The sequence below is a fragment of the Abrus precatorius genome, unplaced genomic scaffold (assembly GCF_003935025.1).
Source record: "Abrus precatorius isolate BTA unplaced genomic scaffold, Abrus_2018 Scaffold8, whole genome shotgun sequence".
In the NCBI taxonomy this organism is placed as follows: Eukaryota; Viridiplantae; Streptophyta; class Magnoliopsida; order Fabales; family Fabaceae; genus Abrus; species Abrus precatorius.
The window spans coordinates 23,581,714-23,606,080 of NW_020874428.1; the positions used below are offsets into that span (position 1 = coordinate 23,581,714).

General features: G+C 32.4%; 5 protein-coding genes and 1 non-coding gene across 14 annotated transcripts; 3 read left to right on the forward strand and 3 right to left on the reverse strand.

Moving 5' to 3' along the window:
* Window positions 1-1,890: 1,890 nt before the first annotated feature.
* LOC113874485 (glucan endo-1,3-beta-glucosidase 2) lies at window positions 1,891-3,012 on the forward strand. The gene has a single exon (XM_027512706.1). It carries the CDS (start codon window positions 1,891-1,893, stop codon window positions 3,010-3,012), a length of 1,122 nt encoding a protein of 373 aa, XP_027368507.1.
* A 1,258-nt stretch (window positions 3,013-4,270) lies between these two features.
* On the reverse strand, window positions 4,271-7,825 carry LOC113847782 (uncharacterized protein At2g39920-like). 5 transcript variants are annotated; one of them, XR_003501790.1, is made up of 6 exons: window positions 7,693-7,825; window positions 6,788-6,927; window positions 5,810-6,254; window positions 5,150-5,316; window positions 4,822-4,954; window positions 4,588-4,696 (listed from the first exon to the last, which is right to left on the reverse strand). XR_003501790.1 is itself a non-coding variant. In XM_027477054.1 (5 exons), the coding sequence occupies exons 2-5, from the start codon at window positions 6,849-6,851 to the stop codon at window positions 4,501-4,503; spliced, it is 894 nt and encodes a 297-aa protein (XP_027332855.1). In that variant the 5' UTR covers window positions 6,852-6,927; window positions 7,052-7,818; the 3' UTR covers window positions 4,271-4,500. The 5 variants fall into 5 exon arrangements, 4 of the variants coding, with proteins under 4 accessions (XP_027332855.1, XP_027332858.1, XP_027332857.1 ...); XM_027477054.1 differs by lacking the exon at window positions 4,822-4,954 and having other exon boundaries at window positions 4,271-4,696; window positions 5,128-5,316; window positions 7,052-7,818; XM_027477057.1 differs by lacking the exon at window positions 4,822-4,954 and having other exon boundaries at window positions 4,352-4,696; window positions 5,128-5,313.
* Window positions 7,826-10,525: 2,700 nt separating this feature from the next.
* Window positions 10,526-15,000, reverse strand: LOC113846612 (adenylosuccinate lyase-like). 5 transcript variants are annotated; one of them, XR_003501707.1, is made up of 9 exons: window positions 14,516-14,983; window positions 14,185-14,382; window positions 13,895-14,077; window positions 13,416-13,637; window positions 12,954-13,070; window positions 12,729-12,872; window positions 12,322-12,423; window positions 11,984-12,195; window positions 10,526-11,047 (listed from the first exon to the last, which is right to left on the reverse strand). XR_003501707.1 is itself a non-coding variant. In XM_027475083.1 (9 exons), exons 1-9 carry the CDS (start codon window positions 14,837-14,839, stop codon window positions 10,787-10,789), a joined length of 1,620 nt encoding a protein of 539 aa, XP_027330884.1. In that variant the 5' UTR covers window positions 14,840-15,000; the 3' UTR covers window positions 10,529-10,786. The 5 variants fall into 5 exon arrangements, 2 of the variants coding, with proteins under 2 accessions (XP_027330884.1, XP_027330883.1); XR_003501706.1 differs by having other exon boundaries at window positions 10,528-11,047; window positions 11,984-12,149; window positions 14,185-14,400; XM_027475083.1 differs by having other exon boundaries at window positions 10,529-11,047; window positions 11,984-12,052; window positions 14,516-15,000.
* Window positions 15,001-16,684: 1,684 nt separating this feature from the next.
* LOC113874486 lies at window positions 16,685-17,513 on the forward strand. The gene is made up of 2 exons (XM_027512707.1): window positions 16,685-16,693; window positions 17,016-17,513. Exons 1-2 carry the CDS (start codon window positions 16,685-16,687, stop codon window positions 17,511-17,513), a joined length of 507 nt encoding a protein of 168 aa, XP_027368508.1.
* A 2,556-nt stretch (window positions 17,514-20,069) lies between these two features.
* LOC113846629 (laccase-4-like) lies at window positions 20,070-22,901 on the forward strand. Its single transcript, XM_027475112.1, has 6 exons — window positions 20,070-20,209; window positions 20,401-20,552; window positions 20,644-20,888; window positions 20,978-21,114; window positions 21,473-22,385; window positions 22,577-22,901. The coding sequence occupies exons 1-6, from the start codon at window positions 20,123-20,125 to the stop codon at window positions 22,705-22,707; spliced, it is 1,665 nt and encodes a 554-aa protein (XP_027330913.1). The 5' UTR covers window positions 20,070-20,122; the 3' UTR covers window positions 22,708-22,901.
* Window positions 22,902-23,198: 297 nt separating this feature from the next.
* Window positions 23,199-23,271, reverse strand: TRNAR-CCU. Its single transcript has one exon. It is a non-coding gene; the product is annotated as a tRNA-Arg (tRNA).
* Window positions 23,272-24,367: the final 1,096 nt, after the last annotated feature.

Consider the following 24,367-nt stretch of genomic DNA (forward strand, 5'->3'; position numbering starts at 1 on the left):
GAGCTCTAAGCCCTTCCTATGGGCTGACATATACAAAGGACATGACCCAATAATTTTGATCAAACTTAACCCTTAAGTGAATAAAGAACTTATTCTTTTCTAATATATCAACCTTAATTCTCCTAGAATTCCAACAAACCTAAATTTCTCAAGAAAAACCCAATGCATCAACTTTTACGCAACCATCTAGATTAAATATTTTAATAACTGAGTCAGCTTTGCTAAGGTTAATTCGTGGTTCAAAAAGGGCTAGAAAATTCAAATGGTGGATCTTAATAAGGTCATTAATAAGTATGGGGAAAGTCTTTTCTCCAGCACCCTTACAATTTCAAAAAAAGCAATTCATGAAGTCAGTTTTTAAGATTGTATGCATCCTTAGGATGCTGGGATAATCCTACATTATCAGATTCAGAGATATTGTTGTCAGGGATATCAAACTCTTGATTTTTTCCTATATCTAAGTCTATTAAAAGAGACCTATCAGGTAGTCTATCAGTAAAGTTAAGATAGAAAATTTCCTGTTCTTTCCAAGTAAGGTCAGGATTAAGACCTATAATGGCTTGAATGTTATGACTAAAATTTTTATTCTTTTCTAAAATTTTTGCATAAGTGCTCATTAAAAATATAGTTTCCTAGTCCTCCTTACAAGGTTGGTATACCTATGTAGTTTGATCCTTATTTATGATAATGTCTTGGTTTGGTATAATATCTTAGAAATATAAAAATATTTATGAGTTTTTATGATAGACTACTAATTTCATGTTTCGTCACTTTAATACCACAATTTGCTTTCGAACTATTACAAAATTGAGAAAAATATTCCGCATCAGGTGACCCTCTTTCCGAATCTGTTTAGAAGTATCTGCTCCTATAACTTCTGCGGGCACACACCTCTCATTTATATAAACTGGATTATAAATGCCCCTATGTCAAATAAAGAAGAAATTGGACAGCGATGAAATATTTATTTATGCTTTTATTCAGGTCCATTTTTAAGGTTAAATTTATATATCTAAACTTTAAATAAAAAAGATATCATTTCTTATATTGTTATATTTTTAATATGATAAAAATTGTTAATAAAATGTTATATTTTTTATATTTAAATTCAAATAAAAAAAAACTAACGTTAATAGAAAATATTTATAATTGAAAGAAATAAGAAAAAAAGAAAACATTGAGATAAGCTATATGATCTAATAAAAAAATTATAAAAATCGAACAACTAATTATGATCGCATGGAAGGAAAAAAAAAACAAACATTATTGGAATGGACGATTTACTTGTCATGATTAAGAATAATAATTTTAATACATATTTTTTTTTTAGATTCCTTTTTTATACAATTTAATTTTTCTATTACATCATTCGCCTGTTACACTAACCTGTAGTTTCTTCTATTTTAGTTTTAGTATAAAAGTGTTGTAAGTAAAATTTTTAAAATGAGTTTTGCGCATCAATGTTTTCACACCATTATTACACTGATCGTTATTATTAAACAATAAGAACAGAAACCAATCCAACACACATAATCTAATAAACTAATTTGATGCACAAAAAACATTTGTGAAAATCTCCCTCTATCATGCAAGGTCAAACAGACAGAAACGAAAACGATTAGCTAACTCGTTCATCATCATGCCATGCAATTCAATAAATATATACAAATCTTGATTATTGAAGAGAGACCCTTTCTCCTCCATATATAGTTGTAAAGAGACATAATACAGAAAATAAAGATGAAGAGTGACGGAATGATATCATAAGTATTGATAACTAAAATCACAAATAACAAAAGTAGCATGAGGAAAGAAGAGCGCACACACTCACACTCACATTCCAAAATTCTCTGTAACTAACTCGCCTTTCACACACTCTTCTCTTCCACCATGTTTCGCACAACCTTCTTCACACTCTCTCTCTACCTCCTCTCACTCCTCCCAAGAAGCGCCTCGCTTCCCACAATCGGAGTCACATACTCCGCACCCACCACCTCCCCACAACAAGAACACTCCACGGCGCCGCCGCCACGCATCGCCGCCGCTATGGAGAAGCTCAACCTAAGATCCCTCCGTCTAGAAGAACCCGACCCGTCCATCATTCGGAGCCTTCTCTACACGAACACCACCGTCTTCCTCACCATCCCAAACTACATGGTTATCCCAATCGCCGCTAACCGCTCGGTAGCACAGAGCTGGCTGTACACCCACGTCGTTCCCTTTTATCCACGTGTCAAGATCACAACCATCTCCGTTGGCAACGCTTTCCTCGACGTGTACCCGGAATCCATTAACAGCCTCCTCCCAGCAATCTCCAACGTCCACGTGTCCCTACGTGACCTCGGCATTCGCAAGATCTCCGTGTCCACGTCATTCTCTTTCGTCACCGCACTGTCATCTCCGTTCCCTCCCTCCACCGCACAGTTTCAAGAACCACCCGGCGTAACCCTAATCGGCCCTCTCCTTCAATTCTTGCACGACACGAATTCCTCTTTCTTGATCAACCTTTACCCTTACAATCTCTACCGTCTCAGACCTGAGATCCCTCTTGGCATTGCGCTTTTCCAAGAACACCCTTTCAACTTCCGTGACGATTTCACCACCGGCGTTCGTTACCGGAATCTATTTGATATTATGGTTGATGCCGTCGTCTCCTCCCTCGCTGTCGCCGGTTACGAGACCATCCCCGTCGTCGTGACGGAGACCGGGTGGCCAAGCACCAGCGCCGCTGGGAATGAGTTCGACGCGAATTTGGGGTACGCCGAGATCTACCTCAAGGGTCTGGTGAAGCATCTGAAGTCGGGAGTGGGTACGCCTCTGTTGAAGGATGGTGTGCGTGAGGTTTATGTGTACGAGATGTTTGATAAGGAAGGAACGGGAAGAAATTGGGGGGTTCTGTACCCTAATGGAACCGCTAAGTACCGTGTTGATTTTTCCAGTTCCTCTGGTTTTTGTGTGAATTTGGCGGTGATGATGTTTTTGGTTTTGGTTGTGTGGATTTGTCATCAGTAGCAGTGTGCATGGAAACCCTAGCTAATTGGAGGAGTTTGAACGTGAATGCATGTACGTTGTAATTTTTGTGTTTTGTAGTTGTTGAGTTCGGGGATTTGTTAATTAGGTTTTGCGTTGTGTATGAAGAGTGACGATGATATATGATCATGACACGTACTGACTAATGTTACTATTGAAAATTTGTTAGTGTTCATATTCTGTAGAGAGTTTTGTTAATTGTAATCGTGTCTGTGATAAGGTCAATATCTCAATGAAGAAGTATGGACACCGATTCTTTTGTTTTGTGATAGAATTTTGACAGATGAATTCAAATGAAACCATCTCTTTCATTTGCATCCTCATGCAAAGAAAAACTTATTTGTTATTGTGACAGGAGGAGGTGAATTTGTTTGCAAATTTCCTTTACTTTGCCGCGTGCATGACCTATGAAAGAAAATATACACTTGTTTTATTTATGAAAGTGCTTTTCAGAGTTTGTTTTAGAATATTTAATAATTTTTTTTACGTACAAGTATGGTTATACTTACATTTTAGGATATATTTTAAATTAAAATAAATACACTTTGATGTATTTTACAAGTAAATTTACTTTAAAAGAATTAGTCTCCCAAAATTCGATGTTTTGTGTTTTATCCTTGTTCAACTAGTTGATGATGTGTTACACTTGGATGGACGGCAAAGAGAGAGTGGGCCGTAATAAATCTATTGCAGCATGAAATTGGTTTCTTGCCATGGTGCAATTAATGGGCTTATTTTGGGCCGGTCTATAAATAATATAACCCTCATTTTGTTTGACCCAATTAACAAAGCTGCTCCATGAAATGTGGACTAGCGCAATGTGAAAGTATGCAGAAAGTTTGGATAAGTATTTAAGGAATGATAAGATTCGGATGCTAACTGTTTTCTCGAGAAGACATATCCCGGGGCCTCTTAACAGTTGTTTGCCGTGCATCATTTCTAGAGCTAAGGTATCAACAATTTGCTGCTTCGCTTATTCACATTCCCCAAATATTATGTTCCAAAGTTGCATGCATTTCAGCGTACTTATGGCCTTGGCATTCTTTTCCTTTTCTATTTTTTAAAATCTTAATCTCATTTCAATAAAATCTTACAAACGAGTGTTATGACAGATCCAAAATAAAAAATGTATTTAATAAAAAAATCAGTATTTAATACTTTAAACTTGAGCAGTTTTATTTTATCTCATATGATCCATGTTTTTTTAATTCTAAAGATACTCTTAAAGACAATAATTCGTATAAAAGTTTAGTAAAATTCTTTTATAAGCAACATATGCATCCACGTGCAAGTCTGAGAGACAGATTGTTTATATTGCCCCTGAAAATCTGTTTGCTACCTCTCTTTGGCAGACAATGGACATGCAATTACAATATCCCTAATATGAACAATGCAAGATGCAGAGAATTAAACTAGTTGAGCAAAATAATCCATTATCCTATTATGTAGTGTGAAACTAACATCCAGCATCTATGCTCTTCTTTGCTGCTCAGATTTGTCACATATAGGGTCCGGAAGCAAAAATTTTCTTGTTCCTGTATCTGTAACAGTCAACGCATCCATTTGACTGCTTATGATACTTTGAATACGGAAACCCTTTTTCTGGATCACATTCCTTTGCCTAGAAAAACACTCACTCCCTTTGGTAGAATCTTCATCTTCTGCTCTGCAAAAATACAGATCATTGGTTGCATAAGATGCAGTTCTTACATATGTTTTTGGTATTGTCAGAACAGCCAAAGCTTATTCTTGTTGCCTCTCTTTTGTTTGGGGAAAGGATTGTTTGTAAACCTTAGTATAAGACCACCAATTTCAAACATGGTTATAGAATCCAGGATACATCAAAGAGAGATTAGAAAATAGAACATCCACATCTTGTTGACAATGAGTGGTGAGAAGCCTACCACAACACTACGTTGGTAAACTGATATGTAAGAAGAAAAAAATTGAAGCACTAAAATCAATTTGAGAATTTTGAAGCAATATAAGTGAAAGAAGGCTAGATTCTTTCAAAGTGAGGTTTAGATAAGCAAACAGAATTTGAGAACTTTCTTTAATCATTGCACAAAAAAAATGAAAGAAACATAATCGCAATACCTCATCATCAAGGTAGACCAACCTCTAAATCCAGCAGAGACAAGATGGTTGATAGTGACATTTTGGTGTGTTCCTTGCTCTCTTGATAACAAAATAATAGACCATCCACCAGCTTTAAGGTTTATGTATATTCTTAAAACAAGCAGGCGCTTTAAATTCGTTGCCTCTAAGATACAGTTGTTGATGCTGCTGTTATCAAACAATCCACACCAAAAGAAAACAGTGTCAAGTTACTGCTAAAAATATATGCTGATCTGCACCAAATTGGATAAGCTACTTTAAAGATGCATGACAACAACCAATGGACATTGCATGCATCGAAAGAAATATAAATTGGTAAACTGATGCAAGTTGGAGTGACGGGGAACGTAAAAGGCAAAAGGATTTATCAACACAATAAATGACAAAGTTCAGCAAGCATGTCACCAAGAATTTCCCTATAAAAGTATATCTTTAAAGTGAGGAAATGTTAACGAAAGAAAGTAGAATTTCTTTTACAGATGCTCAAAACTGAACTGATAAACATAAGATTCCTCCTTCAGGGAAATTTCCCTCAAAAGACACACCAGAATATGCTTGTGGTGGACAATTAAATTTAGAATCTGATAGCTCAGGCATGTTCAAAACAAACATGAACATAGGGCAAGCAGAATTAAAAGTATCTGATATATGATAAGATTACCTTTGGAACAAATTGGAAGAATGAAGATTTGGTGGAAAAATGCCATCTATGTCTATCAACACCACATCAAGACCATCATCTGATGGTCTAACATCGTTGAAATAATCCTCAATCACAGATTTGGTTAAACCCAAGTCTCTAGTATATTGACCTCCCTTGATATACTGTATGGCCAGTTCCTTGCAGATGTTAGGAAGATTATGTTCTTTTAAGTTATTGAGTTTAGCATGCAGAGAGTAAACCTTGCAATAACTGTAGTCATAATTTATTTTCGTAAGTTCAATAACTCCACCATGGCTACTTTGACAAGATTGCAGCATCATTGCCAGTGAAATAAGCAAAGTAATTAATAAAAGCCCAACAGCAGCTAATGCAGCTACAAGGATGGTTGCAGCAAAGGATGTGATGTAGAATCCTGATTCCAGCACAAAACTGCTCCTCACCTCTGTGACCAGGAAAGAAACGGGATAAATAATCATCAAGATTACACTAAAATAACAATGTAAAGGATGATTTAGAGTGTGTTTGGATAATTATTTATTTAAGCTCTTATTTAATGAGCTATACCAAGAAGTTTATGTCATAAATTTAATGATGAAACTTCTTGTAATAAGCTAAAAACAACTTATTTTAGTAAGTTATACCAAAAACTTATTAAGATAAGGTGAAAACGGCTTATGATCTTTTTTCATAAACTGTTCATAAGTTTTTCCGAACAGGCCCTTAAGCGGAAAGATAAGATAGCTGAGAACAAGCTTTGTATTGTTATTATCTGCCAGCAAAAGCATCAGATGAGTATAGCCTATAGGTCTATTAGTTGAACGTGGTCATGAATCAAATCTACTGCTGATAGTTACCAAAGTTGCAGCCTCTAAAATTAGGTGCTTCAAACATTTAATTAAGAATATTTTCATGGACAAGATTTACTATGGATGATGATAACAAAAGTGTAAGAGTGATAAAGCTGGCATTACATACCAGAACCACCAGGGAGACTCCGAGCAGAATACATCTGCTCCATTTGATGGCCATAAGCAGACATAACTTTAAGCTATACCTATCCAAGAATCCAGTTCAAGTAGCTCTTACAGCTTGCTTCCAGAAGTCAAAGGGGTATCCTAAAATTTTAGAGAAGTTTCAACCATCGTGACAAACAAATAAAACTCTACTGGATTACTAATTTACTATGCATGCTGCTTCTACACAAAATCAGAACTTACAAGCAAATACAGTGAACAACACCTTTTTTATTTTTCTTTCTAGCCCCACCCAAGTTCTTCACGAGTGAAGCATCTCAACACAAAGGAATGAGGAGATACAGGAAAAAAGTTTTCACTGATCAGCACAAGTAGGAGACTGTTTGGTTTTACGAAAATTTTGTGTTTCTACTTTTAATAACTGTCACCTTAATTTCATTCCATTTTCAAAGATTTGTAAAGGAAAAATTGAAAGAAAAAGGTATTTTCAATATTTTATGCACAAAAATTTGAAGAAAAAAAAAAAAGAATAAAAACAAGTTGACAGATTTGTAACTAAAAGTGAAAACAAAAAAATTCTCTGAAACCAAACAACCCCTCCTTTTCCATCTGAATTGCCTCTTCTGCTGCTATAAGCCCATACCTTCTTCATCAAAGCTGGGCATTCTAATCCCATCAACCTAAAATCCAAATTTCACCACTCAATGAAGCATCACCAATAAAGACAAGACATAATCACCCGATCCAATTACAGAAGATTCAAACTGTGTAGACCAAACTTTCAGCTGGGACACGATCTAAGGTGTCTAAACGTTCCCAACTGCATGGACTCTCAATCACCCACCGCACAGCAAACAACTCATCCTGGTTCAAATCAAAGGTGAAAGAAAAAGAGTAGAGACTGACCCAAAAATGCTGTTTCCGTGTGTCATATCCCAATTAGCGTCAAAAGTCAAGCCCCGTAAAAGATTTAACAAGGGACACCCTCTTGTGAATGCTGCAGTTAAACTGGAAAAGACATTATTATGTGTCAAAGTGAATCACGAAAGAAAGGTATTGAATGTAGCTCGAGAATTCCACATCATAGATATTATCTTCATGTGCCTTTCCATGATTAAAAGTGTGATAATTTCAACTAAAGACCAGTGAAGTCACTGTACTCGTTTTAATCTCCCCTTTCTCCTTTGATGTTATTGGTAAAATAAAGTATCATCCAACCGAAATAATTAACTTTGTCTAAATCCAATAACGTATTTTGTTAATTTAATCTTAAAAGATTCTACAAAGCGGTAAAAAGACTGGCAATAATGTTATCAAGAAAAATAAACAGAGAGATCACAAAGTATGGAATCTGGATCTTCCATTACACAACGGAGAAAGAAAATTATTATTTTTATTATATAAAAGTTTATCATAATATAATTGAAGATTTAATAAAAGATGTGTCATATTAACAACAGTTGAGTGATGAAATCCGTGTGTAAGTCACTGTCGCTGGTTGCAGTGGCATGATAGCAACCCACGAGGTTGCGTTGAAGACCGAATAAAACGCACATAAAGCCACTTGGCCATAACTCGTTGGTGTGGGGTAGTAGTGGCTAGATTCTAGATTCCACTCTCATCTATTCAACAATTTCAGAGACCCCCAAATTCCAGATGCTTCTGCGCTGAAGAATTTTATTTATTTTTTGTTATAAAGTGTTAATAATATATTCCTAACATCTTTTCTTATCAATTAAGGACAGCTTCTCTGCATACCGTTTATTTCATGCTTAAGAAATATTGTGTTTTAATATTAAGTCAAATTAGTTTTCATAAAATTATTAAAAATAATTTAAATATATGTTAAAAAATTTAAATTATAAATTAATAGCCTCCTTTTATCCCTATGCTAGTTATTGACGCTTTTTTATTTTTTATTTTTTATTTTTATCTAAACAATGGGATTTTAAAAACAAGTTTTTAAATTAATATTTTTTAGAAACTAATATTCTATTTATAGTCATTTTTATCACGTGCTAGGGACGCCAATCCTCCTCATTGCCCTTCCCCTTTGCCCCCTTCTCATTCTTCTCCGTTTGGCATTTTTTGAAGCTTCCCTCTCTCCCTTTTTGATATTTTCTGTCCAATTTTTGGTGCTTTTTCCTTGTCGTTTTGAGGCATAAAGCACATTTTTGCATTATTAATTAATATTATTACATCTTTTCAGATTTTAGAAAAAAAAAATATAGAATTAGTTGCTATGATTTTTAAGTGCTATGAATTATGTTTTCAGTTAATTTTCATCAACATTTTTTATTACTACACGGTTGGTGACACCGATCTATATTTTATAATTTATATTTTTTCAAATATAAAATAATTGTTAGAATTAGTACTTGTTAATTTTAGATTAATTTTGTAGATTTTATAATTATTTATATAATTTAGAGTAATTTTTATAATTTTTAATTTGTTAAATTATAATTTTTAATTATTAGTAAATATAATTTATAATAATTTTAGCTGACGTAAAATTTGAACAATTAAATTATTAATTATTAAATTTATTAAATTAGGAATTTAAGTGATAGTTTTATGTCATGTACATGTCACTTAATTTAATTATTACATTGATTAAATTAGGAATTTAAATAACTAATTGTTTATTCAACTATTAATTGTTATTGAATATAATTTATATTAATTTTTGGTGATGCATTTTCTCATAATTTTTTATTACTGAAATCTTAATTAATAGGTTGAATAAACTAATAATTTAATTAAATAATTATTTCATTTAAATATTAATGGTAATATCAAATAATTTATTATTTTGAAACTAACATGTATGAATTGTTTCTTTTTAATATTAAATGTTATTCAAAATGATTTATTAGTATTATTTGTTAAAATCTAATTTATAATTTATTTAAATGTATATTTACACTTTTTTTCACAATTTAATTTACATGGCGTCATTTTCGTCTCAAAATAGGTCATAAATCCATTTTCAAAGTACTAACTAATTAAATAAAATCACGTGATAGCCTCACTAATACAAATAACCAAAGTTATTTAATATAAAATAACATCCAATAATATAAAAAATTATAAAATATTTAATATTGAAGTATGATTAAAACAATTTTCTTAACCAAATATTATTGGAACAATTGCAAGATGCGGAAATTTGTCAATTTTGAATCAGATTTAGTCTCCCGTTCCTTTTCTTATGTTATACAAGAAAAAGAAAAGCATAATAAATGCTACCATTATTTATTTAAACTTTATTAAATTCAAAATTTCCCCCTTTTCTCCCCAGGAAAAGATTCTTTACTCGACAAATTACTATTACTAAAGCGAACAGAGGATGAAAACATGAAGTACCAACTATAAATCCCAAAAATGTGCTTTAAGGATTGTGACTGAAAAATATAATGAATTTGAATTATAATAATAATAACAGCTTAAATTTGAATTATAATAATAATAACAGCTTGAATTTGAATTATAATAGTATTAAATGGTTAAATTTTATAAATTGTTTAATTTAATTTACTTTTGTCAAAATTAATTCAACATAAATTCAGGGAAGAAAAGTTTAATTTCAAAATAGCCCAGACTGCGTTTGTTTTAGTCTTCTGAAGGGAAAATATAACTTTCAACCGATTTAAATACTAAAGATATTTGAAAGAGATTTCAAAAATTGTTATTTTGGAGTCAATAGTCAGATAGATACCCACAGCAGGAAAATATTGAATACCCACGTCAGCCCATTTTATTATGTAAGTCTGATACTTGGAACTCTACAATTTTCTCATCAGTTACAAAATCCATAAAATAATTCTATATCGCAATGTTTTTCATAATCAGGGGAAATCATGTCCTTTTTCTCTTTTCCTAAATGAAACACCTTATTTTAAAAAGTTGATATATCAACTAATGATCACTTGGTCAAATGATGGTGAGGATGCAAAATTGGCTATGCAGTAGTCTCATTAACTACTACTTAATATCTTCAGAAAAATGTTTCAATCACTTTCCTTCCTAGATCTTCATTTCCATTCACAATATTCACTGCATTTTCCACTGTTCTGGCCAATTCAACAGCTGCTCCAACGTAAGTATGAGGTGTTAACTTTAACAGATTTATCTTTGCTTCATTTGGAATATCTAAGCTTTCAATGAAATCTCTTATGCTATCTTCGGTAACTGCTCTCCCTCTGGTTAGTTCTTTTAACTTTTCATATGGCTCAGGAACACCATATCTTCGCATCACCTAAACAATTGCAAAGGACAAGAACATCAGAGATGTACAAATGAATCCAGCACACAAATGTTAGACATTTCATTCAAATCCGTCAGTAACTTTTACAAATTTAAAATTTTCTCACAGAAAAGGAAGAGTTTCAACATGGGGGCAAGCAATATTGGAGAAGTGAATAGTAAAAATCTAAAGCCAAGAGTGCCTAAATTTCTACAATTAGAATATGGAATTTCAGAAGTATATAATTAAAATCTAAATCCAAGTAGTTGATCAAGTATTGTAATTGGTACGGTGTTATACTTATTCTTAACTTTTTCCAAGTTCTCTCCTTTCCTTTAATTGAAACAGAAACAACATACTCCCATTTATAACTTAGCATCCTTATGGATATAATATTGATAAAAGACTTTACTCAAGTCAATCAAGGCCTTGATTGGATGCTAAAGTAAAAGGGTTATTCAATTTCCATAGAAAAGGAAAAATATTGAGTCCTAATTCAAACATGATTATGTAAAATACTACGGAACCAGAAGAAAGGCTTCAGTGATTGGTTATGATTAGCTAACTTAGGAAATCAGCTTTGATAAGAAAATGATGACAACAAAGCCAGGATTGAAAGCTAAAACTGGCACATTGATCCTCCATAAGATTAATTTCATCTCTAAAAAAATTTAGTGCAAACATTTTGAAGATTTCCTTTCCCTATTTTTTCACAGGCTTTGGGAACATTTAATTGAGTAGGCCTTTGCTCTCCCAAAGCATGTTGTTGACTTGTAAATTATACAATCATCAAAGAGTCTAGTTAAAAGAATGATTTGCTCGTTTTGTCTTACAAAAGCAGACAACTGTATCAAGTAAACCACAGAAAACTCAGGTATATTTTAAAAATTAAATATAAAATGAAAAAAAAAATCATGTAAAGCCAGAAGCCCAGAAGCATATACATACAGTCTGTATTGGTTCAGCGAGCACCTCCCAGCACTGGTTCAAGTCTTCACTTAAGCGAGCTTCATTAACCTAAATAGTAGATGATAATATTACAACAAAACTAAATGACACCACAAAAACCTACCGTCTTTTCTCTAGATTTAATAGAAAACGCGCGAATCTTGCTCTGTAGTTATGCAATTAGTCAGTGACTGAAACTTTGTATATGCATCCTGCTCAGATAATCAGTATATAAACTAATAGTTGAGATAACCAAACTCATAATGCTATATTTTCATTAAAAAAATAATGCACATGGTAAGAGAAAAGTAACATTAATCCCATGTTGCATTGAATACCTGAAGCTTCCCTATTCCTTGAAGTGTGCTTTTATAGGCAAGAAGGGAATGACCTATACCTACACCCATGTTCCTTAAGACAGTTGAATCAGTCAAGTCCCTCTGCAGAAAAAGAGAAAAAAAATGAATATAGCAAAAAAAAAAAAAAATACTCCCAAGAGCTACTCACAATTGGAATATCACAGCCGCTAAATTATTGTAAAAGCTCAATAGATTACAATAGCTCAGGTGAACCTTTCCACAGCATATCATGTGACAGGGTGTGTATGTACAGAAAATTACAGTAGTCAATTTCCAGAAGATTTATTAGTAAAATCCTCCTGCTATCATAGTTTAGAATAATAACAATACCAAAATAACCATAATAAAACAAAAAAGGCAAGAAATCAAAATAAAGTAGGTCTTGCCTGCCAACGTGAAATCGGCAACTTCATGCTGAGATGAGACAGACCTCCATTAGCTACTCCTAGATTACCCTCACTGTTCTCAAAATCAATAGGATTCACTTTGTGAGGCATAGTTGATGACCCAATCTCCCCAGCCTTAGTGGTCTGCACAAAACGTTTAGAAAATGAAAATATTATTGTCACTCTTAGAGTATAGCACCATACTCTGGTTATCAGAAAGCTCACCTGCTTAAAGTAACCCAAAGATATATAGCCCCATACATCTCTATCAAAGTCTATTAAAATATTGTTGAACTGGATGAGTGTGTGAAAAAGCTTTGCCATGTAGTCATGACTTTCAATCTGTTAAACAAGTGGAGTAACATAATCAGAAAGATACATGCAGTTACCATCTCAATAATAAGAAATGATCATGAAATAACAGTGCTAACTTAATTTTGATTTTATATGTACTCAAGATATAACTATCATACATAAAAGAAGAACTACAAAAGAATAAGTTTTGTTAACAATTAATGAAACATTGTAAAATAATGTAGTTGTACATACCAATAGAGATAGCATCAGTCTTAAAAACTATATGGCCGTTGACAACCACAAGTTTTAGTTTTTTAAATATCAAAAAGATGGGTTAAACCTGAACAGAACCAAAAATAAAAATTAAAAAATGAAAAGGCAAAGGCATACCTGAGCAACATAAGGATTGAAACTTAATCCAAGAGATTGTACAAACTGTTCTGCAACCTGAGGCCAGTCAACATTGGGATATGCAACAACATGTGCATTGTAATTTCCGACTGCACCAGCAAATTTCCCCAATATCTCAACCTGAGACAATTCCTTTCTTTCTCTGCTTAATCTCACAGCAAATATCGCCATTTCCTTTCCCAAAGTAGTTGGTGAAGCAGGCTGGTGAATAGTGCAGAAAAATTGCAAAGTTCAATCAAAATCGTTTAACAATGAACAACTAGCAACTGATAAGTGAAAGTACAATAATGCTAACAAATTGCAAGAGGTTTAAGAAAGAAGCTGTGTCTACACCTTCATACAGTTGCCAAAAACCAATTGTTTGTCACTGGATTTAAAATATTTTCAATAGCCCAATATTACAACCCACGATGATACACTGATTCTTAAATGTCAAACAAATGCACAAATTAACATACCTGTCCATGAGTGCGAGAGAGCATTGGAATATGAGCATTATCTTTCGCCATGTCACACAAAGCTTTAATTATTTCATCCATGACAGGAAACATGACAGAATCCACAGCTTCTTTCAGCATCAAGGCATGGGCAAGATTATTTATATCCTCAGATGTGCAACCAAAGTGGAAAAACTCAAGCACCTGTGAAAAGGTTTTAAAATGACCAAACCCATCAGAACTCATCATGTCAAAACAGAAAGTAGTTTCAATCCTCAGAGCCCAAAGAAACACATAAAGTGAATCTCAACCTTAGCCACTTCTGCATTGGATTGGCATTTCTGTTTCAAAAAGTACTCCACTGCTTTCACATCATGATTTGTAACCCTCTCAATGCTTTTAATCTCCAAGGCATCATTAACACTAAACTCATCAATCAGGCCTCGTAAAAAAGAGACAGCATCTTCACTGAAACTAGGAATCTCAACAATTTCAGGAATCTGAGACAGCTGCAGCAACCATTTCACCTAACAGGAAGAACATTAGAAAGAAACATTCCGAAGGAAGTTCAAAAACAGTGAACAAAAAAGGGTTCTTTAACCAAAATGGTATTCAAAACAAGGGGAATTAACAGAAGGGTACCTCAACAAAAACCCGAAAGTATATCAAACCATATTCACTCAAAAAAGGAGCCAATTCCTTAATTTTACCCCAATAACGACCATCCAATGGAGACAAAGCCGTCAAAGCAGAAAGCTCAAAATCACGGGAATGAGGTCCAAACATCTTTTTGGTAACCGTTGGTGAATGGGTGCTGATGATGGCCTTACAAGTGCAACCTCTGTGAGAAGAAGAAGGTAAAGAAGCATACCGAAAAGGAAGAGCGTGTTTTGATCTTTGAAGGTTTGTTGTAAGAGGGTTGAAGCTTCGAACTTGGGTAGCATTAGATAGTGCCATGAACTCCATGAAAGGTTTCGGAGGAAGAAACACGCCAACTCTTTCACGCACTCACACTCGACCCTACTGCAACTTCAACTTCAACTTCAACTTCATCTTCCTGGTAAAACACAAAACACAAACATCACTTTACTGTTCTGCACAATTTTTAATATTTTGTTTTTTATTTTACCCTTTTATTCCTAATCATGCGTATTAAACAAAGCTAAACTAACCTGACCCTTCCAATTTTGAAAAAAAAATTGAATTTTCAAGGCCCAAGGCCCAGATTCTTAGTCTGAACTAGAACTACATGTAAAGCCCAAAATCAACATACCTTAGCAATTCATTAGCCCGTTTGTTCCGTTCCTAATTTTACACAAAAATTTAAATTTTTTATTGTAATAAGATTTAAATTAAATTAAAACTAGTATTTTTAAAAATAAGATTAAATATTTAAAAAAATAAAGAACCATATTTTTAATATAAGAATAAACGATGTGTATATGAACTTTGTGTCAAGAAGTGTCAAGGCAAAAACATGAGTTATTTGGTTTTCGGAATTAAGCATATTATTTTGATTTGACAGCGTTAATTCAGGTCGTGCTACTAAATTAATGCCAATTCCAAAATTGTGCACAAATTATTCGAGTACCCTGGGAATTCCTTTGTCCTTATGCAGAACTTGACCCTGATCTTATCCACCCGTAAGTTTCGTACTTAACATTAATTACACAAATCGGTGATGGAAAATTATCCTTGCTTACGTCCTTTATTTCGGAAAAGGATGGTTTTTCTCCAACATTACCAGACATGACATATATAAATGAACGCTAGCATTTTCTATGACCCAAAATGATCAACTACTATGTTAAAGAGAAAAAATGATACACTGAGGAATGATGCAGAACCTCAACGTTGCTCATTTCTTGATGCATGACTTTGTTCCTTTTTAAGTAAAATGGGATGTAGGTGAGGTTAGGTAAATGGGGTATGGAGGGATGGAACCACACCACCTTACCTTGAACCACACAGCCCCTGGTGTCATTAGGCTAAAAGGCCATTGACAGTCATACATGCCATTCTTATATAGCCTTGTTTTGATATAACTTCAATGACAAGGTTCTTTGAATTTGGAAATTCAAGGTTCGCTTATCATGGTATGCTTTCAAAATGTCTTCGTGAGTGAAGATTATTGTAAAAGAAATAAGCATAGCATGGCATCCCCATCAGCTAAAGTCTAACTCAGACTATTTCTTAGGTCACCCCTAGCGGTTATTAGTTTTTTTGTCCTTTGCAAGTTGCGAGTATGAAGACATTATAAACATTTTGTAGTTTTTTTATGCACCACCGTGATTGACAATAGTTTATGATGAGGATCCATGTAATGTCAAGCATATATTTCCCTTTTGATAGTAAATTAAAATATATATCCGAGGTATATTTAGAATTAGAATATCACAGCTATTAAAGTCTTTGGAGTGGCCACAAAAAAAAAAAAAGGCATAAAATGGTGAAAACATCCAAGACTGGCCTTGGAGTTATCAGTCTAGAAATGAAAGTACCAGAACTGTTTTTGTTCTTTCATATGAATATGACAAATTTATCCTTGAATATCCCGATTAATTTCGTGAGATAGATGTTGCATTCATATAGTATAACAGTAATTATTTCGGTGTAAAAAGCTAGAGCTCAAGCTGTGATCTACTTTATTTTCAGCCAAGCATGTGTGGACTCTGCTTACATTTTAGTCAAAGTTGCTGTGACGTTCATACAAAGGTGCAAGTGATTACTAGATGAAATAGTGAAGATCTTTCTAATTAATCAGAACTGAGAAAGAATACCATCAAAACATAAGCGCTATAGGATCAAGAAATGAACATGGTATGTATACATGTCGTGACATGATTCAGTAGTCATTGACCTCTGCAATTTATTCACTCAATTGGGCAAATATATACTTTATTTCCTTCTTTTAGGTGATGTAAAATACATATATAGACTGAAATTTCTGGTACTTACTGTCACATTGCTTAGCTAGATGTCTCAATGATAATGCAGCAGAAGACAAGGAAAAAGTATCTTTCTTTTATGGAATTTATTTAATCCAAAATCCTTAAACTCGAAATGTGAACTATTTGATCCATTGTCAATTGTCCTTCAATTATAGTAACAGATTATTTTGATCAGAATTCATGTCTTGCAGGCTATTGAAATGGGAAATGGTAAATGGCATGGTTCAGTGGGTGGCATAGTTAGTGCACCTATTGAAAAAGTTTGGACTTTGGTCTCTCAAACTAAAAGACTACCCGAATGGATGCCAATGGTAGAAAGATGCACTTCCTTGGCTGGAGATGAAGATGAGGCAGGCTATGTTAGATTAGTCTCTGGTTTCATGTTTCCTGAACAAGATGGAGAAAGGTCATGGATCAAGGAGAGGTTGGTTTCAATGAACTCATCATCACATAGCTTTATTTACAAAATGGAAGCAAGCAATGTAGGTTTAGATGGATCAGTAAATTCACTAAAACTAGTTGACTATGGTGATGAATCAACTCTAATTCACTGGTCATTTGAGATAAACCCTTTAGAAGATGTATCTAAGGACAACATAGTAGATTATCTGGGATTTCTTTACAAATCTTGCATTAATAAGATTGAGGGTGCCATAGAAGCCACATCAAGAAATGTTTCGTCAGCCTAATGAACATCATTTTATTCAAACCATAAGCTTTTTTTTCAATTCATATATATGTAAGTGGAGTCTTCCGTCATCCTTTCTTTACTTTAATCAATATATATTTTGATGTCATAATGTGAATAATGAATAATAGTTGCCTACTGATCGTGACAATCTAATGTTTCAATTGTCGTAGACTCATTCCATATTCAAACCACTTTTATGTTTCTTCAGTAAATTATATGCCATAGAATATTGAAATAAAGTTATTTAATTTAATATTTTTATATTTCATTAATAATACTTAAAAAAATTTCATATGAATAATATTAGAAGAAAAAAAAGAAAAGAGTTCAAACTCTTAAAGGTTTAACAAAAAATATTTGACTATTTATTTTTAATTGATTTTGCATCTTTCATGAATATTATATATATTATTATATTAAGAGGGAAAATCAAAATTAACGTTATAAATAATTTTTTAATAAAAATTCAATAGAGAATGAATTATTCTGTTAAGTAGAATAATAAAAAAAATTAATGAAACAAGTAAAAATTATTTAGAAAAATCCCAGCATTAAAAGTTTCTTAAATTAATAGTTGTCTTCAAATATAATCGAAATTGTCTAACCATCAAGATTTAGAGATTTATTACTAATATAATGTTTCAATATATATATAACAATTGAATTATAAAATAAAACTATATTGGTTTATTTGAATCAAGTTTTATTGTGATAAATAAATGAATTACTTAATTTTAAATAATTTTATTAATACTTATTTGAATAGTCACTTGATAGATGAGTATATATGTTCAATGAATTTTTTAATTATATTTAACTGTTATATTATACTATTTAATTTTAAAGTTATATTATACCTATCTCTAAAGTGATATAATTCTATGAATCAAATATTTGTATAGTTATGAGTTAAAAAAAATACTATTACATTTTATAGAAAAATTAATTATTTTGATAATTGTTATCGATGAATGAAGGAAAAATATCTAAAATAAATATTATATTTAATTAAAATTTTAAAATTTTAAAATTTTTAAAATCAAATTAAAATTTGAGTGAAAGATAATAAAACAAAAAAGTATTTGTCTTAAAATATTTACTTTTATTTATGTAAAACTGAACGATTTGATACTTTTTATTGAACATAAGTATGAACTTAATCACATATTATGATTTTTTTGTGAGGATAAATAGGTGTAATTTATGAATCAAACCTCTTAATAACTAAATTGATATAATTTTTTAAAAGTTTAAATAAATAATTTAATAAATTTTTATGTAAGTTACAATAAATTTTTATTATCTATATACTTATTAACACAGATAAGAAAAGTATTTAATACTTTTAATAATGTATATAAATAATTAACAAGATAAATGCACAAAATCTAGTCATAAAAAAGTTAACAGTTTAAAATTTTCATAAATCTTGCAATTAATGTGGTAAAAGAAATTGTCTTTAACCCCGTTTATTCATAAAATAAAATTGATAAATTAATATACTTAATGTAAACCATTTTTATGACGGTAAATATTACAGTAGTAGGTAGCTTCATTCACTATTATAATCCTTTCTTTCAGGTAACTCCGGGGTCCCTTCTTATGCTTTGCTTACTCATTGAAGGCAATTAAGCTATTGGGCAACATGATATTGCGTTGTTGGTTCCTTTTCCTATGTATCAATGCCCAAGGAGATGCAATCGCTTTCAAACAAATCTTTTAGTTTCCAATTCAATTCAATATAAACAAAACAGTTAAAGTCCTTAACCGTGCTTTGATTACAAAAATTGTTTTAGTGAGAATAAAACTTTTAGCAGTGGTAATAAATCAAACTTTCAATTCAGCATATAGTTGTAAAGAGATGCGAAGTGAAGGGTTGAGTTTAATTTAACAAATGCAAAAAATGTGAATTTTGAACATCATGGCCAGGTGAAATGATTATAGTGAAGTACGAATGCAGCATCATTTGACAAAGAATAAGAAAAATCACATTGAAAAAGATGCGCCATTTGAATCTTTTAGTTGGTTGTGAAGGTACAAGACTGTGTATATATCTGTACTCTTATTATTTTATCAAGCTTTTGAAATCTAATTAAGGTCATGAAGTGGATGAGCCGAAAACCATAGCCCAACTATATAATTTCATGCCAGACATCTTAATTATAGTCTCTCTCTAAATGTGAATAGATCATAATCAATGCCACAATCTAACATTGCAGGGCATATCTTCTGGAAGAGAGAAGGAAAGATGGGCAAGAAAATTAAGAAACATGCTCTTAATAATGAGAAATATGATATATTTGCAGCTGAGAAGTATTTTTCAACTCAAAATGGTTTCTGTCAGCTGAAAATAACATGAATGGTTTACAACGAAGAGGACAAGTGAGGGACTACATTGTGTAGCATGCAAGAAAACTTAGTAAAAATTAGAATACATGACTATTGGCTAGCATTATTTAGTAGTCACCTAACATTTGTAAAATGACATGGCATCAAAGATTACCCCATTATAAGGTGCTTGTTCACGTGTTAGTATTCAAAAGAGAGGCATTAACAAGGGCCAAGGAAGAATTGAAGAACACACAAAATTATCAATTGCTGAAAAGAATGGAGCCACGCCTTGTGGCAATATTTTTGTTGGCTCTTTCATTCTCACCATTTGTTCAATCCTTGGTGCGTCATTACAAGTTTAATGTAAGTACCCTTCCTATGCTTAATTTTGCAGCCTCACTACATTAAAATAAGACAAAAATTTAAGAAGAAAAAGATTGGCACTGTGGAACATAAGTGAATATTAAAGTCCTTTGCCACACTTTTGATAAAATAATATCACAAATCATTATTTGCTAGCCATTTGACCAATTCATGTTGGTCAATGTGTACAGATGGTCATGAAGAATACCACAAAGCTTTGCTCCACAAAATCATTTGTAACAGTCAATGGACAATGCCCAGGCCCAACTCTCTATGCAAGAGAGGATGATACTGTAATTGTAAAGGTCACTAACCATGTTAAGTACAATGTTACAATCCACTGGTGAGAGTTTCCACAACTAAACAAATTGCAAGGAACTGAGAAAGATAGAAGTAAAAAAATTGACTAGATCATTAATTTTGAACTATGATAGGCATGGAATCAAACAGCTTCGAAGTGGTTGGTCAGATGGCCCAGCATATGTGACACAATGTCCAATCCAGCCAGGCCAGAGTTTTGTCTACAACTTTACCATCACAGGTCAAAGAGGCACACTTCTCTGGCATGCACATATCACTTGGCTGAGGGCCACGGTGTATGGTGGTTTTGTCATTTTGCCTAAACTAGGAATTTCTTATCCATTTCCTAAACCTGACAAAGAAAAGATAATAATTCTAGGTAAGTTTTATGTAATTTATTTAACTATGTTACCTTAGTACTTGTACATCATATTCCCTTTTATTGACTTTTATTTGTACGAATTTCAGGTGAGTGGTGGAAATCAGATGTTGAAGCTGTGCTCAATCAGGCTGAGAATTCTGGTCTGCCACCGAATATATCAGATGCCCATACCATCAATGGTCATGCAGGACCAGTTCCCGGTTGCATTTCTCAGGGTATTTATATAATATAAAGGGGAACTATTTGTTTTTTCATACAGTAACAACGTTATTTATTACTTTTCCTTGAAAGTCTTATGAATGACTTTTTTAATCAATCAGGAGTGCACTGAACATATGACTAGACAATGAAGTTATTTAAAGAGGGAAAAAACTGTTTTAGAGATTTTTTTGTGTTTCACTAAATGTTTCATAACTTTTAAGATTTTTCTGTTAACAAAGCATACTTACTATCCCTTTTCTTCAAGCATCAATCATGTTATGGTTACGTGAAAGGGTCAAAAAAGAAAAGAGTGAGATTTATGTCTCTAGATGCTTAGACCTGTCCTGAAATATAAAGCTTTATCAAGCTGTGCAGGTTACACTCTTCATGTTGAAAGTGGCAAGACCTATCTGCTGCGTATCATAAATGCTGCTTTGAACGATGAGTTATTCTTCAAAATTGCTGGGCACAAGCTAACAGTGGTTGAAGCAGATGCATCTTATGTTAAGCCTTTTGAGACAGACATAATATTTATGAGCCCAGGCCAAACTACTAATGTACTATTAGCTGCTAACCAAGGTGTTGGCAAGTACTTAATAGCGGTTACTCCTTTCATGGACGCCCCTATCGGCTTTGACAATGTGACATCAATTGCTACACTTCGCTACAAAGGCACACCATCTTATCCTATAACAATACCAACCACTATTCCTCCACTGAATGCAACTCCACTAACAAGTGGTTTCATTGATTCCCTAAGAAGCCTTAATTCTAAAGAATACCCTGCAAGAGTTCCATTAACCATTGACCACTCTCTTTTCTTTGCCATAACTGTTGGGATTAATCCATGTGATACATGTCTCCAAGGCACCAAGCTTGTGTCTGCTATTAATAATATCACTTTTCTATTGCCAACCATATCACTTCTTGAAGCACATTACTACAACATTAAGGGTGTTTTCACAGATGATTTCCCTGCATACCCACCTATAGTTTTTAATTACACCGGTACTCAACCCACTAATATTCAGACAAATAATGGCACAAGACTTTACAGATTGAATTTCAATTCAACTGTTCAAATTGTTCTCCAAGGCACTGCCATGATAGCACCGGAAAACCACCCTTTTCATTTGCATGGTTACAATTTCTTCGTGGTTGGGCAGGGGTTAGGGAATTTTGATCCAGTGAAGGATCCGTTAAGCTTTAATCTTGTTGACCCAGTTGAGAGAAACACAATTGGGGTGCCAAATGGTGGGTGGGCAGCAATCAGATTCAGGGCAGATAACCCAGGTAATCACAACTCATTTTGTGTTTTGTCTTTTTCATTTTTTTTTTCAAAATATCCCCATATAATTTTTATATATTATTCTGCTTTATTATGCTAGATTTAAGGTATGCTACAGATATAAAAAGCATACAATATAATCAATATTTAGTTCAAATGGCCTAATTCAAGTATATAATTGTTGTGAACTGTGAAGGTGTTTGGTTCTTTCATTGCCACTTAGAAGTACACACCACATGGGGACTTAAGATGGCATTCGTGGTAGACAACGGGAAAGGTCCCAATGAGTCCACGCTTCCACCTCCCAACTACCTTCCAAAGTGCTAAAGTTTCTGATGCAAAAGGAATGAAATTTGGAATCTGAAAGAGAAAATGAGAGTGTACATTACACTGGAGAAGTGATGTCAAGGCCTAAGGGAAAGGCATCAATTTGTTTGTGGCAGTATGTGAAGTTGTATTTGTAGCATAAATCAATAAAAATTTGCTGTAGTTACCAATTCAGAGGTTCTTTCTCGTCAGGTTTAGGATAAAATATGTACTTTTTGGGTTCATAAAATTTAATGTGTGCTTGTTAAAATTTCAATTTGAATTAATGGACATCTAGAATTCATATGATTTCTTTATTATTTATCTACGTCCAAATTGTGAACAATCTCTGACCGTGTTAATATTGTCTCCATTGCTTCAAAATGTCTCAAGCTGTCAAGTGTGCCAATATTAATATATTGACCAATAAGTTTGGTGGGTGGGTGGGTGTCGCTTAGATCTAAGGGAAAGCATTTTGAGCAAAAAAGACAAAATAAGATTAATAAAATGTACGCGCCAGGTAGGGGTCGAACCTACGACCTTCTGCTTAGGAAACAGACGCTCTATCCACTGAGCTACAAGCGCAACTTGTTGTGTGAGGCTTTTAAAACCTATTTATATATTTGTGTTATGCAAGGTAGAAAACAGAATAATGTCTACTTCAATTTTTATCTTGTAATGGAAATTGAGTTTTTTTAAAATATTTTAATCAAATAAACATCGACCAGTTCCTCATTTATAAAATCAATCACAAATTAGCTAATATTATATCTCATGTTGAATACGTATGAGAGCTTGATGCATTACTCTTATTCTCAACAAAATAGATCTCTTTGGATTTGGTCTTATGAGCTTTGATATAATTGTTATCGTTTTTTAAATTCTCCATATTTCTTGATTTATTTCTTTATAATGTAATTAGATGTTGAAAGAATATAATGGAAGAAAGGACATGGAAAAAAATTCTTAATAACAATTGAAATTCCTAATATAATCATAGAATTTAGTCAAAAATTGCAGTATAATTCTTTTGTTATATACTTTTACTTATTTGGATTCTTTCATATTGATAAATAATATAATATGATATGTTGAAAAGAGAATGATACATTTTTTTAATGAAGAACTTTCCTTAATTAGTTATAGACATCATTAATTAAAATTGATAAAAGTTGAATTTATCTTTTCTTAATATAACTATATTATATTACTTAATAATATGAGAGAATGAGAATCCTTCTTTTCTAATTAATACGTGTATTAATTATACAGATAGATAGAGTAGATAGATATTCGACCTACTCCACTTCAATAATAATTAAATTATAAAATTAATTTTACAGCTTTATATTTTTTTTAAATAATTTGGTCATAAATTTCATATATTTTTTAATTTTTTTAACATTAAGAAAATGTATTATTAATTTAAAATGTACTTAATATATGATTTAATTAATAATACTGTGAAATTATACAAGAAAAACGGGACAATTTTTTCAATTAGCAATAGAACAGTGCTTAGAATATAATTTTTTTAACATACTCTTATTTATTTATTGATTGAAATTTAATAAAAATTATAAATATATAAATACAAATTATTAAATTAAAAATGAAACCCATATAATATTTATTATTTTATTAAGTTTAATTAATAAAAAAAAACATGTTTAAAAGAGCA

Coding starts and splice junctions, on each gene's coding strand:
- LOC113846612 (XM_027475082.1), bottom strand. CDS start 14,839: ATGGAGTTCATGGCACTATCTAATGCTACCCAAGTTCGAAGCTTCAAC. Junction 13,638..13,894: donor TCTCTCGCACTCATGGACAG/GTATGTTAATTT, acceptor ACTATTCACCAG/CCTGCTTCACCAACTACTTT. Junction 12,053..12,321: donor AAGGAATAGGGAAGCTTCAG/GTATTCAATGCA, acceptor TCTACTATTTAG/GTTAATGAAGCTCGCTTAAG.
- LOC113846629 (XM_027475112.1), top strand. CDS start 20,123: ATGGAGCCACGCCTTGTGGCAATATTTTTGTTGGCTCTTTCATTCTCA. Junction 20,210..20,400: donor TGCGTCATTACAAGTTTAAT/GTAAGTACCCTT, acceptor CAATGTGTACAG/ATGGTCATGAAGAATACCAC. Junction 20,553..20,643: donor TACAATGTTACAATCCACTG/GTGAGAGTTTCC, acceptor GAACTATGATAG/GCATGGAATCAAACAGCTTC.
- LOC113847782 (XM_027477054.1), bottom strand. CDS start 6,851: ATGTCTGCTTATGGCCATCAAATGGAGCAGATGTATTCTGCTCGGAGT. Junction 6,255..6,787: donor GAGTCTCCCTGGTGGTTCTG/GTATGTAATGCC, acceptor TCCTGGTCACAG/AGGTGAGGAGCAGTTTTGTG. Junction 5,317..5,809: donor TCTTCCAATTTGTTCCAAAG/GTAATCTTATCA, acceptor GTTTGATAACAG/CAGCATCAACAACTGTATCT.
- LOC113874485 (XM_027512706.1), top strand. CDS start 1,891: ATGTTTCGCACAACCTTCTTCACACTCTCTCTCTACCTCCTCTCACTC.